At 41.0% G+C, this 15580-nt stretch overlaps 1 protein-coding gene across 2 annotated transcripts; it reads right to left on the bottom strand.

Annotated features, from left to right (window-relative positions):
* Positions 1-646: 646 nt before the first annotated feature.
* pik3cg (phosphatidylinositol-4,5-bisphosphate 3-kinase, catalytic subunit gamma) lies at positions 647-14108 on the bottom strand. 2 transcript variants are annotated; one of them, XM_051392755.1, is made up of 24 exons: positions 13952-14108; positions 11965-12184; positions 11711-11882; positions 11362-11624; positions 11144-11230; positions 10965-11065; positions 10650-10819; positions 10341-10528; positions 9666-9773; positions 9474-9561; positions 8959-9388; positions 8766-8864; positions 8542-8677; positions 6983-7048; positions 6630-6773; positions 6341-6422; positions 5099-5202; positions 4763-4909; positions 4464-4554; positions 4247-4377; positions 3457-3568; positions 3057-3214; positions 2781-2862; positions 647-2578 (listed from the first exon to the last, which is right to left on the bottom strand). In XM_051392755.1, exons 2-24 carry the CDS (start codon positions 12175-12177, stop codon positions 2379-2381), a joined length of 3372 nt encoding a protein of 1123 aa, XP_051248715.1. In that variant the 5' UTR covers positions 12178-12184; positions 13952-14108; the 3' UTR covers positions 647-2378. The 2 variants fall into 2 exon arrangements, with proteins under 2 accessions (XP_051248715.1, XP_051248716.1); XM_051392756.1 differs by having other exon boundaries at positions 11965-12180.
* Positions 14109-15580: the final 1472 nt, after the last annotated feature.

The raw sequence follows: 15580 nt of genomic DNA, 5'->3' as shown, positions 1-15580 counted from the left end.
TCTGCAACCCATTCACATGTCACTCTCTACACTTCCTCAATAGACCTCCATACAGTTCATAGGTGCGCTAAAAAGCTTACATTCAGCAGAGTAACAGGGTTTACACAGAGGCCTTAAAGCTGCGGGGAATGAGGAGGCTTATCTGTATAATCCATTCAGACCCTCAACATCCTGTACATCAGCACATACACAGCAGTTTACAGCCACGACACACAGTGACATGAAAGAGACTTATTGTTCATACTGTTCACTCACACCCACTCATACTTCTCTGCTGAAGTAGTGCTGGAAAAGACAGGAAGAGGATGAAGAGATGAATGTAAACTGATGGGAAGAAAGAGGGAATTGTGAGAGAAAAAGGAGGCAAATTTGGGAAGAAGCAGGCGAAGGGGGAGGGGATAGGAGAGGAGAGGATGAGAATGCTCACTGTGTCGGGGTTGAGACTTGTGGTGTTGCCCCATCTTGTGGTCAACATCCATTGTCACAGTAGATATTTTAAATGAGTTTCCAATTGGATCTGACTCAGGGTCAGAATAATGCATGTGAAGATGGAAGATATGAGAGAAGGGGGGTGTAAATTACTGGAAATGTGAAGTGCAGTCAGCAGGAGGTCTGATTTATAAAAGAGAAAATACAAAAAACAGTATTTTTAGTGCATAACTTTAATTGTCTGATATGATTCCATAGAAAAGCTGTTCCAGTTATTCCATTTGCAGAATCAGTGATTGAATGTTTTTACAATTTACAGTCACAAAAGGCTTTATTACAAAATGTTATTTATGAAAGAAGAAATGAAGGTTTTCCATCACATCCAAAAAATACTGATTTTCAAACTGCTGAGGCATATTGAAGTTTTTATCGCCGACTGGAAAGTAACTCAAAATGTAACAAAACAATCCACAATCTGTGGTGGCCAATTCCTTGAAACTCCATTATGACTTTAGGTTTACGATGTCTCTTGCCTCAGTCTCGTACACTTGTCCGAATTCATTTCAACAAAAACTTGAGAGAGAGATGTGCAAATTATGAACTTGTGGCTGTCAGTCAAACTGGCTTGTATGGGTGTTTACTTTGTTTGAAAATATGACCTGGCATAAAAACCGTTGAAGAGATAAAAAGATCACATAGATAGTTTAAAATCCAGTTATTGTAAAGAGAATAATCTTACTTTTTACATGGTGCAATTTAAATATTCCAAATCATAAGGCAGCAGACAAAATCCTGTATATGTTCCGCTATCCTATAAGAGGCGACTGCAGCACTGACCAGCATGTGCTAAATGTCACCGACAGGCCACCGTAGCGTTCCAAAGCCACATACAGCATGTAGTTATAAATTAGCATAATTCAATTTTATTTTAATACATATTTTTGGAATCAAAATTTCACAAAGTTTTTCAAGACATCTGAGACACTAACAATCAGTGCAAATGATACGATTGTTAATAATATAAATAATAAACTCTTGAACACTTCATTAGTAATACATTATGTTCTATCTCTGACCAAGATGATGCAACTAATTCAATAATTCCTTGCATATTATTCAGTAAAAACTGAAAAAATATTTCACAGGCTGATCCTTTAACAGCTCCTCTTGGAGTGGAGGACAGTGTTGCACGACTTCAGTGAGAATTCAATAACCAGTGTGACATGTACCACGTTTTAAAATGAAACAATGTGAAGGAAATGTGTTTGCTCAGCAGGAAATGACTTTGAATGAAACAGCTAGAAACAGGAAGGACTTAGACTTTGTAAAAAGGATGAAAATAAAGGGTGTAAAGATCCATTTCCTTTTTTTGAGTTTGGTTCCTTATTTAACCATAATCTACTGTTTTGGGTCAGATAGAGCAAAAGCTTGAAATGTGTAGAAATTAAAGGTAATTCTGACTCAAGCTAGTGATGATTTAGGAAAAAAAACATATGACTTTGGTGTGGATGTTTGACTTGGTCTAAGCTGTGTAATGAGAGCACTCACTCCTGTCGGACTGATTTTCGGACTATGGTTAATAACATTTAGCACTTGGGAACTTTGGCATCTTGGTGCAAGTCTGCACACATAGGTTAAAATCCTCCTGATTTGTATTCACTTACACATTTTTTCTTCTTCAGTCACTCCTGCAGACCGTATGCAGTTTTGCTTTTAGCGTTCCAGTCTTCCACTCTCATTATTCTCCATAAAAACATCTTTATATTTGAGATAAAATACAAAATCTGTGTTTGCAGATATAATGTAAATAATTTCAAGCAATCATTTTCATAGCTACCCAGACTTTTCTGTTGGAACCCTCTTGTAAGACTCTTATTTACATTGACTAAAAAACTGAAATATGAAGTGGAAAACTTGAAATCTTAATCTTTCATAATTTATACAGAGTCCTAAGTGGACCGTTTCTCCACACCCTGCTTGATCCCCAGCACCAGATGAACAAACCAGTTGATCTGAACCATCCAGCCTTTCTCCCTGCAGATCTCTATCTGGTCCAGCAGGTGGCGCTGCGCCTCGTCCTCGCTGCGGCCGACAGTTAGTGCCTCGCGGATGTACTCGATATCCTCCTTACTAGTCAGCTGGGGCATGCCTGTTAATGGCCACAAATAGAGTCTCCATCAGTTTCTGTCTATCATTCATAATCTGATCGTCTGTCTCCTTTTAAACTACTGAAGATAAAAGCATAAAAGCTGCACTGAATGACAGCCAGCTAGTTTTAAATCATTAACTCAAACAACATTTTGAACTACAACTCCTTTCCTATTTAAAGAAATAGTGGTAACAAGTCATACCGGTCATCAGCATCATGGAGAAGAGGATGATGAGCAGGTTGGTGTGGTGCCGAAGGGCAAGGTAAGCCTTCACACACACGTCCTGAGACAGAAATAAAGGATAGATAAATAGATAAATAATTTATGTAGATCACATAAATACTGTACATACAGACAAATACAAGCACAGATATTTTAGATTTGGGATGATGTAACACATCCTCCCTAAAACCTAACTAGCTGATTCCTGCAATGTATGTTGAGTGTATTCACATGACAAAATGTCATTTTCTGCACCTGGAATTTCTGGAAGTGGGGGCTGCTCTTCTTTCCTGATGTTCCCATGACGTACAGGAAGTCTGGTGTGAGCACGAAGGGAACCCACTCCTTACTGATTCCCATGAAACTCTTATAATTCCCCAGGATGTGGCCGAAGTCGATGTGGAAGAGATTCCCTGCAGAAAACCAAAAAGGAGGTTCGGTTTCAGTTTCTCCTTTAGTTTTTAGACATAGGTAAACAAAATGATGACATTTATTAATACATAATATATTTTACAGATACTCAGGGGTAAGCTTTTTATAATAATTTAATCAGAGCTAAAAAAAATGGTGACTTTTGTGCAAATGGTACAGGCTGCAAAATTTCTCAGTCATATATACACAGTGAGAAGAAGATTCAAATAAAAGACGTCATTACCAGATTCAGTGATCATGATGTTGTCATTGTGGCGATCTCCAATACCCAGGACGTAGGTAGCCACACAGTAGCCACCGCAGGAGTACAGGAACCTCTCCACAGCCTGCTGGAACTACACAGAGAGAGAGACAGAAAACAGTTTGTCACACAATACAACAACTTTCTAGATAATTATTGAAACTGGCATTGGTTTTTGTTTTGAAATGTCAGATTCACTGAGTGGATTCCTCGTTGTTTCAGGAGAGCTGCAGAGTGGTTCAGAATAAGTTGGAGGCTCTGCAGATGCGTGAAATTGAACGACAGTCAACATAAAATTGCCCTCCTCCATAAAATCTTTTACTGTAGATGTAAAAATTAATCTTCTATGATGGACTAGACAAAAATAATACTAAAGCACCGCGTGGAGTCACAATTCCTTCTGAATAAAAGCTAAAAGACGATGCAGAGCAGGAACATTTAACAAAAACAAGATAGGGACTCTCGGGGTGCAGGTGTCACGGCTAAAAGTAGTGCGTGTCTGCGCCTGAGGGTTACTTCCTTCCTGACAGCTAGACTGCGACTTCCTGTAACGTCTGAAAAACAGAGCAGCTGCTGGAGACAAAACACTGAATCCATAACATTCCAGCTCTAAGAGACAGGTTTACTTCTTACTGAGAGGATAACAGAGGAATGTTTGTTTTCAGCTGGTTGGATGGGTGCGCTGGAGAAGTGAGAAGTGAGGTGTTTCTGTTCCTAAGAATCTTGATATAGTCCATATAATAATTATTTGCATGCTGAATCTGATGCGTACCTTGTCCTCACTGACACACTTGTCCCGGAGCCACTGATAAAGGATTTCATCTTTAAAAGCTCCGGTGCTTCCTACAACACTCTGCTGGATGTTAGCGATGGTGGTGGCGTCCTTCACAATCTCAATCATACCTGCAATGCAACGGTAAAGACGAAAGGGAGGGGGTAACTACCACAGAACGGCTGATTTTCCGTATCGGTCCGGTTGAATAACAAACCTATTCTGTTTCCGGTGGAGATGCAGCCGTATGGTAACAGACAGAGGTCCAGGGATTCAGTCTCCCAGATCGACTCCATGATCAGCAGGATCTGAAGGGACACGAGAGGAAACTAAGTAAAAAGAATCTTTCTAAGAGTCTTTCTTCAGTCATTTGATACCTGAAAACAGAAACAAGAAGGCCCACTCCAATCTACCTCAATTATGAGCTATAGAAAAAATAACTCATCAGACTACACCCAGAAGACATTAAAACTTGTTTTGAAAAAGTCTCTAATGTCAGACTGTGCTGCCGCTCACCTGCAGGATGAGCATGTCCTGTCTGAGGTCATCGCCGTCTTTGAAGATTATGCCAATGGGGTCTTTGGACAGAGTGGTGGGGTCGGCCCTTTTAAACTGCAGCCACAGCGGCTTCTTCTTAGACGCCATCACTTTACACTGCTCAATCTGAACGTACACAAACAGTATTTATCTTCAGTGACATTAATGTTCACATCCACATTTCATTTTTGTTTATTTCACTTGCAAAACTACTTTTATAAATTGGTTATTATATACTGTCTTATTGCAGGCAGCTAAGAAATAAGTGTGTATGATTGTCTCCACTGCCAGTGTGTGTGTGTGTTTGTCCCTCACCACCAGGGCTCCAGCTCTGAGTCCAGGATCATAAGGAACTCGGAAACTCTTGGGTAGGCCGGACAACTGCAGAGCCTCCAGCTTTTGACGCAACTGAAACACCACTGACAGCACACACACACACACACACACACACACACACACACACACACACACACACACACACACACACACACACACACACACACACACACACACAGCGTTAGTTTCACTGCTTGGACATATGTATTATCTTTAAACCACAGTCGATTAAATAGTTTCACACACTACTGCTACTAAATGTCAGTTTTGTTCTTATGGTGTTTTCCTTTTGCTATATTTAAGGCAGGACCTCATGCACGTTATAGAGTTTAATAAAGTGTACATCAAAACAACGAGTTTACTGTCTGAGATTGAGTAGCTGCAGCAGTAGTAGTGACCATTAGCACGTGTGAAAGACGCTGTAGTGGATAATGTTGGACTGAATCTTTGATTGTTAGGTTTTGTTCGGATTGTGCTCAGTTAAGTGTACACTATATTAAGTATATTTCCCGCTTTGCCTTGCCGTCAGACAGCCCTTTCTGATGAGAAACTGAAGCATTTATATCGATCTATGCTCTCTACAAAGCAACCAGACTTCATTGTTAAAAAGAATGATTTTACCTTGCAGTTTCTGGTCCGCCACTGCCCTAATGGGTTAGTTTGTTTGTGTAATTGTGTGATGTCGGTGTTAACACCTAAATTCGGAACCAAGCTAACGTTAGTTGTTAGTGGATCGATGCAGCAGTAGACCAGCAACTACTGTGTGCTGCGAGGTAAAATTACAATTTTTGTCAAAGTAGCCTGGTGGCTTTGGAGAAAGCAATATAAACACAACAATGTAAACACTTTCCTGTTGGAAAGGCTGTCTGGCAGTAGGGTAAAGCGTTGAAAACATTCTAAATATAGCATACACACTGATATTGGTTTTGTTAGGTGATAGGTGATATGGTTTGTTGCTGTCCCTGTCCACAGCAGTGCATTGTTTAGCTCCCATGCTCGTAATCCTGTCTGCTTCTCCAAATTTAGGCAGTGACGACCTCCGTCTACACTGACTATGGATAAGTACCTCATAAAGTACAACCCCACTTCAATAAATCTGAATGGACAAATTAAATGTTCAGTCTCATTAAGAAATCTGAATGTTAAAGTAAATACACAAAGCTAACAGAACCCAGAAAGCATAGAATTTCATCATAGGAACTGAATATTGCCGGCACTCACCTTGTGCAGTGACGTCATACTTATCAGCAGACATGGCCTTGATGTCACGGGTGACTTTCTGCAGAGCCTCAGTCATCTCCACCTGGAGAGCATGGTGTAAGTTACTCACAGATATAGCTGACTCTATATAGTCTAAAATACTGCCAAATTTAGCTGGCTGTCAGCCATCAGTCACCATCTAATTAGGAGTTTGTTGTGATAAGACAAGGCAAGACTGAAGCATTTTACACCTCAGTGATTCTGAATCTACACACACCATTTTATGTAGGATACATGACCTACTGCTCACCTGTTTCCTGAAGTCCTGCAGCATGTCCTCACCACAGCCTCTCAGGTAGGCCTCCAGCAGGACAGCATACCTCTGCTGGTAATGCATGGACTGGGCAATCTCACTGCGCAGGAACCAGAAGAGAAAATGACCTATACGCTTACTCTGTGGGGAGAATACAAAAAAAAGAGGAAAGACTGACTTTAATTAAGTGTAAATGTCAACCTGTGCATACAGGTATCTTTCTACTGCTGGAGAGACAGTAACACTGTATGATTATTGTAACATTAATCCATGTAAATGTTCAAATTAAACACACAGACAGACACTGTCAGACAGTGGGAGAAACAGATACAGATGTTGGTACCACGTACCCTCAGAGCTCTCTTCAGCAGGAACCTGACCAGGGCGCTGTCATGGTAAGGCTCAAACTTGACCGCCTGCAGGAGACACACACAAGCAATGTAGCTTAAATAACAGGATTTTCAAGTTTCGGCAGACGCACATTCATGCATACACATGTTTTCTATTTCTGTTCTGTCATGGGAAACCCCTTTGTACACACTCCAAACCACAGGGTGGAAATCTGAAAATGTTTTCCTTTAAAAAGCTGTAACAATAGGACAACATTTGGCTTTTTGTCAATTCTGATTTAATCCTGAGGAGTTGTGACCAAGCAGTGGTGTGTTAAGGCTTTGGGGGACAAAATCTAGACTGAGGTCAGAGGTCACGAGGCTGAAGGTGGACTGTGGGAATAAAAGAAGGGCAGTGAAAACACAGAGCTCACTGTGCTCACACAAGACTGTCATTCAGATGTTAAAATGTAGGAAGCAGAGAGTGGTTCAGCAGGTCGGAGGTGAAGACAAATAATGATCACGATCTAATAAACAAACATTTTACTGCACTATAACATTATGTCCTGAATGAAACTCTATTATAGAATAGGGATGCAATTGCAAACTATTTGTATTATCAATGAATCCATCACTTACTTTTCGGATTGAATGACTTTAATATTACCTTCAAATTATTATCTCATTAAATTCAGTGAGTCATTAAGTCTATTACAGAAGCACTCAGAGGCAGGTGAGAAAAATCATTCTTGTTAAGTTGTTTTCTCTCCTGTGTTTATGACTTGAGAACAGGTTGAAAACAGACAACTAAGGAGTAGAGAAAACTATTGAGAAAATGTATCACCAGAATGTTTTTTCTCTTTCTATTGTATGTCAGAATGAATAAGAAATGCTAAGTGTCCTAAAATATCTACACCATCATCAGTGTCCTTAAATTCATTTTGTTCTGTGTTTGCTTGTACATTGTTTAGTTGAAACATACAGACCATTTAGAATGACACCTGAACAGCCTGTCAGTGTAAAACCTTTGCCTTTTTGGATCTCAATCAGCATTATTTCTCTATGTGTACAGTATTTAGCATTTCATATTAACATATCAGAATGTGCATTGGAAAGAAACCCTCCACAAGTTCACTGGATACAGAGACAACAGTATCTGTGAAGGTAGGAGTCATTTTCCTATCAGACCAAAGAGCCCTTTGTTGGCCTCGGCTGATAATTCATATTACTCATGCAAAGTAGACCACAGTGTCACTATGGAAACCCATCAGAGGACAAACACGCAGTGTGTATCTGCTGAGCCGCCTCTTTTCATGAGCTTGTGAGATGAGTGCAAGTCCAGTGAGTTACTGGAAGAAGCACTGTTCTGTAAGCCAGCCAGCCTGGTCCAGTATGCAACCTTTACAGTGTAATGTAGAGACTCGAAGCCACCAGCGCACAAACACTGAGAATGGACAGTGTAGTAGGAGACATCTTGTGTCCAACAGGAATATTTGCATATTCATACATTCTTCCTTTTTATAATGCAGAAATGGAGCATATAAAAACAAATAGAAAAGAATGGAAAATACACAACACACCTGTACAAGCTGCAGGAGGTACCTGAGCACATCATCATCTCCCAGAGTCTCCAATTTCCTGACAGCCATAGAGCGAACCTGAGCGTCTGAGTAGTGACAGTCCAGCAGCTGCATGGCCAGACCAACGTCCAGACCACTGAACAGGGACAACATGATGACAGGTGATGGGACATTCAACCTACCGTGGACAGATATATATAGCGGCAGTGGGAAAGCCCTTTTACCTGCTGTCCCACGCACTGCTGCGCTCCAACAGACGGTGTGTTGCTAAAACATCTTCCTGTTTCCCCCACCTGACTGAGCCCAGAAGCTTTGGGTAGGCCCTGAAGACAAGGAATCGGGGGACAAATTTTAATAAGAGCATAATGATGTAACACTCTGTTGTACATTTTCTTTGGAATAAAATAAAATAAGTACCTGGGGTCGCGCATACACTCATGCCTGAAGTGCCAGAGAAGCTCTTTGTCCTCAGGACTGAGGGGATGCAGGGGGTCTGTAGCCACGATAGCCGCAAACTGCTTCTTTAGGTGGTTTGGCATCTCTCTCTGACCTCGCTCCCCACCCTCGGCCTCCTCGCCCCCAGCCCCGATGTCCCGGCCCACGTCGCGACTCTTGGGCAGCACCACGGGGTAGCAATACTTGTCCAGTAAAATGGCGATGGCCATGGTGGAGGCCTTGTCCGGGTTGGTGGCTGAGGTTAGCTTGTCGGCGTTGATGCTGCTGCTGCTCTCCTCGCTCTTCTCCGGCATTTTCCACATGTGGAGTATGAACTCGCCCTGGCGGAGCAGGGAGCGGTGGTCGATCAGCAGCAGGTTGACGTAGTACAAAAGGCGGCTCTTGGTCTTTCCTGAAAGATGGACAGACAGACAGACGTGGGCCTTGCTCTAACAACTGTCAACATGATGAAGTAGGCAAATGTTATTAGACCTTACCATCATGGCTGCCTGTTACTGCTGTATTATCCTGGTAGGTAGAGCCTCCCTTGGAGTTTGGCGTCTGGGGCTGCTTCCCACAAACCACCTGGGTGGGACAAATAGGGCAGAGCAGTAATACTACTATTTTATTCTGTCAAAAAATATATATATTAGGAGACTGACAACAATGATCACAGATTAAATGTTTACCTGGAGGTTGAGGCGGGCTCCTTTAGGCAGATCCTTGATCTTAATGTTAAACTCCAGCCAGCAGTTCCACAGCACTTCTTCATTGAAGGATTTAGAGGACGTCCTCTCCTGAGGGAGTAAGGGCAGGGTTAAACTCTGCTATCTCGGTTGTCCAAAACCTGCTATTTACGCATTTTTTCGGGAAAAAAAGTGCTTCCTGAAATTGTTGGTTAAAAAAACAAAATCCAGCTCACATTAATTTAAAATTTATGGTTGCCATTTTTTGAGCAATATCTATTTTATGTATTTAAATACTCTCTTTATAGTGTTTTTCATTGTTAGTGGCGGAGTCCGCCAGTATCCTGCGGTATACAAAAACCTTCACACACAAAAGACTCACAGGAAACGGTGCAGCATGTGACACAGTGTTCATATTATCTCACTGATTTTAGCCTCACTGTTCACTCTTACAGACATAGCAAAGAGATCACATCAAAAGCATTCAACTCGGCTTTTATTGTGAAGCTGTCAAAGGAAATGCAATGTATTTCTCACTGAGGTTAGAGCAGTGTAATGTAACAAGAAGAAGCAGCCACAGTGAGCCGTTGGGACTTTATGTTCTTCTAAACTAAAAGAAGAAACATCCTGCCTAATGGTTTTAGCAGCCCTAGCTTTTGTGTGCTTGGACTACCGTACCTGGGCTAGAAGCTGCTGGCCGTGGAAGATGCTGGCCTCTATGAAGACAATGAACTCTGGGATTTTGGGGAGGGATGGGATGTCGATACCCAGCACCTTCACTCTGAACTTCCTATTACAGTCCCACATGGAGATGGTGAATACCCGTTCATGGTCCTTCTCATCAATGGTCAACTGCTCATGGGTACCTGACAAAGAAAGGTTAGGAGGAGAATTATTACCACTAAAAGACAGACAGGTCGACCACGTCTCAATGAATTGGACTTGATGCATCCTTAAATACACACACAAACACTTCTGTTAATTTACCCGCGACTCCGGTGCAGTCATCTACTTGTGCCCAGTCCTCCTTCTGGACCAGATCCAGCTCGGGATCAGGTGGGGACTCCAGAACCAGGTGGATTTCCTCGCCGTTCTTCAGACACTGACGGATCCAGTTGAAGTTCTGCAGCGGTTTATCCCCGTACAGGTACTCCTCCCTGTGTGAACATAAAATATGAATGAAACTACCCTCAATGATACAATCCAGTGAATCACTCTTCTACTTTCAATGCAAACTTGATCACTTTGGCTCCATGTATAAGTAGCGATGGTAGGATTGATGTGTTTTAGTATCTGACATACCTTCCACACACACGCATCACAAAGTCTTCCTCACACATGTTTTCAGGAATGCCCAACAAAGCTCTCTTATTGGCCGTCTTTGTGAAAAAACTTGCCAACACCTAAACAAGACAGATAATTGTTAGAAAGTGGAACAGTAACAGAACAGAAAGTCGTACTCATCAATGCTGTTCAACTACCTGCGCTGGTGGGTCATCGATGGAGACCTTGATGGTCTGGCTGGCCGTGCCGATGTGGATCACTACCAGGATGTTACCGTTGCCGACCTGAAAGGAGGAACGAAGGAATGAAAGGATTTTTTATGCCCAAGATTTTATTCTATATAAGCGGTAACAGCAGAGAATACCTTTTGGAACTGATCATTCACATAATAAAATCAATCAACCTACACACACACCTTGCTAAGCAGGTGCTCAGGTAGTGGCTTGCGGGTCACCCAGGGGTCCATGGAGTAGAGCTTTGGGTCACGGTCGGACAGCTCGATGCGCCGCGGCGTCAGCAGCTTCCTGCGGGTGAACTCCAGCTCGTCGTCGTGCACGTTGCTGACATCCGTCACGTCGTAGCCAATCAGGTAGTTGAGGTAGCGCTGGTACTGCAGGGACTCGTCCGAGGGCTGCGGACGGGGAACCATCTGGATCCGGCCTACATCTTTCTTCAGGGCTTTTAAAACACAACAGGTGAGTTTGACATAATCAGAATGTAATAACTTGTTGTTTCTGACTCCACATTGTGTCACCGGTCGGTACCTCTCCAGTAGCGAATGCAGTCCAGTGTCTGAAAGACCTGGTGCTTGTCGTAGATCTCACACACGTTGCCTTTCTTCTGGTAGAGCAGGATGCAGTGGTCGGGTGAGAGCCGCTGGTAGAAGTCAGGACAGAGGTTCAAAGTCACCGCCTTCAGCCACACCTGAGCTTTCACCTGGAAGACAAGAAATATCAATATGATGCATGTTCAAAGCCACTACGAGTGCCATTTTAACAGCATCAGTACGTCAGGTGACCTGCTCCACCGTCCAGTTTCCAGCCACCTCCAGCTGCAGAGTGTCGGGGCTGTTTCCGCCCCGCGCCGTGGTGGGCAGGACAAACTCCACAGCGATCTGATCCATGGAGCTGGAGGAAGACGAGGTGATGGCCTTCTTTCGTCTCCTCCTCCGGTTCTCTTCTCGCAGGACTCTGGGCTCTTCGTCGCTCACCTGGATCTGCTTCCCGTCCATCGCCTAGCTTGAGGGGGACGAAAGACGCACAGGAACAGAAAGACAGAATACTCCGATGCTGTCATTGTGTATATATCTCATAGTCCTTTAGAGGCAGGATCATCAAAGGAGAGACAGTAATGCAAATAAATCACAGATAAACTGATATATTGATAGAGGTAGATATTTGGAATACCAGTTATATGTATGTTTCATTGTTTATTACCTTCAGTCACAAGGTAGCTTTAAGATAGATTTAAGGTAAATATAAGACTTTTTAAGACCTTTTTAAGACTATTATGAATGCAACTTAAGAACAAGTAATGTTAACTTTATTAATCTAATACACTTTTAAGTCCTTTTAAAATCACATTTAAGACATTTTAAGGCCTAAAATTATTATAGGCCTTAAATAATTGGATTTAAGGTTTTTAAGGACCCTGTTGACACCTTGCACTGCAGAATTACAATTTGAGCAAATGAAGCGAGGCAGAAACTCCTAGTGCACCCACTGTGAAAGCCTCCTGAGATTCATTCATTGAGACAATGCATTAAAGGCGCAAGTGATACAAATAAGTAAGTGAAGTAATTTACGATTCTGTTAAAAGGTTCTGTTTCCTGTTTCTGACAGCAGTTGTCAAATGTAATAGTAGAATCACACAGTGTGAAAAAGTTAGTGTGTTACAACTGTGATGTATGTTTGTCATTTTAAGACTTCAGTTTACAGCCGTTCGACTCGCAGAGAAAGATGTTCTGTTTAATACAATATGTTACACAGAAAAGCAGAAAATCCTCACATTCTGAGACACTGGAACCAAAGAATGATTGACATTTTTTGCTTAAAATTACTCTGATAATTAATCAATTTTATACATGTTTTAATATTAATTTATATCAATCATCTTGTCGATCAACCCACTAATTGTTTCAGATTTAAACTGCAGCTAGCAGTGACAGTGATAAAGATGTGGACTGTTTATGAATTAGAAGTTGTTATAATAGACTTTTAAGAAATTTAGAATTTGTCATTTTACTACAATATAAGAAGAAACTAAACAGCTGTTTTGTTGACTGAGACTGTCCACCTCCATTGGACCTCCTGACCAATGCAGAGCAATAGTCTCTTATTGTTTTTGTCTAAAACAAAGATGGCAACCCAATAAAGATCTTACAGGACTAAAGTGTAGGAAAATCTCTAATTTCATTTCTACAACAAATCCTAAAAATAAATTCAAAGGGGTTTTATTGGCATGGTAAACAACATGGCCAAAGCAAGTGTAAAATATATAAATTAGTAAGAAAATAATATCTATAATAGTAATAATAATAATAATAATACAATATAATAACTTGAAATAAGTAGAAAAATAAATGATATTGATGATATAAGAATGATAATAATGAACTCATGATGATAATTGTGAATTGACTGCAGTGGCTGAGGTCACAGGATGAACTGGCTGGAGTTTCCCTTCTGCTTCTTTCACATCAGCAGAGGAAGTTTTGAAAAGCAGGAAGCAAAAACTCGAGCCAGCATGGATGAAACAGTCTGTGCACACAGAAAGTCAGTCTGCCGCTGTAACCACTGCGTTACAGCCGTAAGTAATGTCTGTTTCCGCAGTTAAAGCGGACAGTGACAACCCAGCGAGCACTGAATCACACTTTAACGAGCAGACATAGCGGAGCTGGGTTGGTCTGCGGTCAGTGTAACGGTACTACAGCTGCCATAATAATCGGAACAGATGCGTCAATTCTTGTCAAACAAGCACATAAAGTTTTTTTTTTTGTGACTCACCAATAAACGCAGACGGCAACGAAACCCGGAGCTTTGGGCGAAAGTTTCGGCATTTATGCTACATGAAGAGACCAGAGACTATAGCGAAAAATAGTTTTTAAACTGCAGACAAAGTCCGCATTAAGGAAATGCTGCGCTTCTACCCGGGAAGTGTCAAGCTCACCGGCTAACTTCTACCAACCAGAACAGGAGCAAGACTTCCGGTTTTCTCTTCAAAGTAAACCACGTACCGCGGCTCTAAAAACGTTTTTTAAGAAGAGTAGACAGATAATAGAAACATTTAATTTTTCTGGGTCGTCAGTTGGACTTCAAAGTGTATGTAACAGAAGGTATTGATGTTTATTCATTAGTTTTTATTTTATTATTTATTGTTTATTTCGAAAGTATAAAACGGACGTTGTTATATAATCCTATCAACCTTCACGTCCTGTCGTCGTGCAGTACCTCGCGGTGGCCACTGGATGGCAGTAAACACTCACGATGCTACATATTATAACATAACTTTCTAACACGTTGGCAAGCTCTCCACAACAGAGAACTGTTTTTTAAACACCACACTGGTGTTACTCTTTATATTTGAAATAATCACACGAATAATGATTTGTTCATTCTCATATAAAGATATAAAGTCTCTGATGTGGCACTTTGGCCCATCTTTAGTTCAGCCAGCCCTGTTTACTTAAACCCTTACAGATATTAAAGATTTAAGACTTGATTTGTCAGGTGTGCTGAATTGTTTTTGGGATTATCTCAAAGTATAAGGACACTGGGACTTGTTGACACTTTCACTTTCCCTTTTTGACATAATAGTTGTATTATAAATACATATTTGATTTACTGATTTATTTAGCAAATCAATAGAATAGCAAACATTATAGTATGCTATTTAAACATGCCTACTTGCTGGCGTACTTGTATTGATGTTACATTTACATGTTAAACTGTGATCACACTTGTAATAACTGGGAATTTTGTCCCTTTGTATTTAAATCTGAATTTACTCATAAAGTTACTCATCATGCAAATACATATTTTGCAATAAAGTACTTTGTTTTTACTATTTTTGCTGAACTATACATATACACTATATACTTTTATTTCTTGAGTACTTGTTGTAATAAAGTAACATTAGTCTTTTACCTGAGTAGTTTTTGGCTACACCACCTCTGACTAACCTCTGACGCACCATTTCCTACGTGCAGCTGTGAAACATTTACAATTACAGAGTGAAGAGTGTACTTAGGGATATTAAGGGTTTTATACAAGGCGTACAAACATGTGTCGGACACTGTCTGTGACCAGGTTACTTTGCTGAAATTACCTGTTGGTCTAGTTGTGCTGGATATATGACAACTGAGCTTAAGGCTATTTGTATGCTGCTGATCAACAACATTCATACTTAGAATTGTCCATGTTCTCAAACTTACATAATCTCATGTTTATACTCTGTTTTATCATATCATATCATTACACCCTTAACAAGCCCTCAGTCTTTAAATCAGGCCAAAGAGTGAATATTGTGCTATGAACATGTCAGTTCTTTAAATTGCCATTACATGATCTTGCCACAATGTGAGACTGAGAGATAATACTTTCTACCAATCTTGTTGTCTCACTACGTTCAAACCA

This window comes from Dicentrarchus labrax, unplaced genomic scaffold (assembly GCF_905237075.1).
Source record: "Dicentrarchus labrax unplaced genomic scaffold, dlabrax2021, whole genome shotgun sequence".
In the NCBI taxonomy this organism is placed as follows: domain Eukaryota; kingdom Metazoa; phylum Chordata; class Actinopteri; family Moronidae; genus Dicentrarchus; species Dicentrarchus labrax.
Note: the sequence above shows the minus strand (reverse complement) of the source record. Positions and strands in the feature narration are given on the sequence as shown.

Coding starts and splice junctions, on each gene's coding strand:
- pik3cg (XM_051392755.1), bottom strand. CDS start 12,177: ATGGACGGGAAGCAGATCCAGGTGAGCGACGAAGAGCCCAGAGTCCTG. Junction 8,678..8,765: donor AGCAGTGCGTGGGACAGCAG/GTAAAAGGGCTT, acceptor GTCCCTGTTCAG/TGGTCTGGACGTTGGTCTGG. Junction 2,863..3,056: donor CCCACTTCCAGAAATTCCAG/GTGCAGAAAATG, acceptor TTTCTGTCTCAG/GACGTGTGTGTGAAGGCTTA.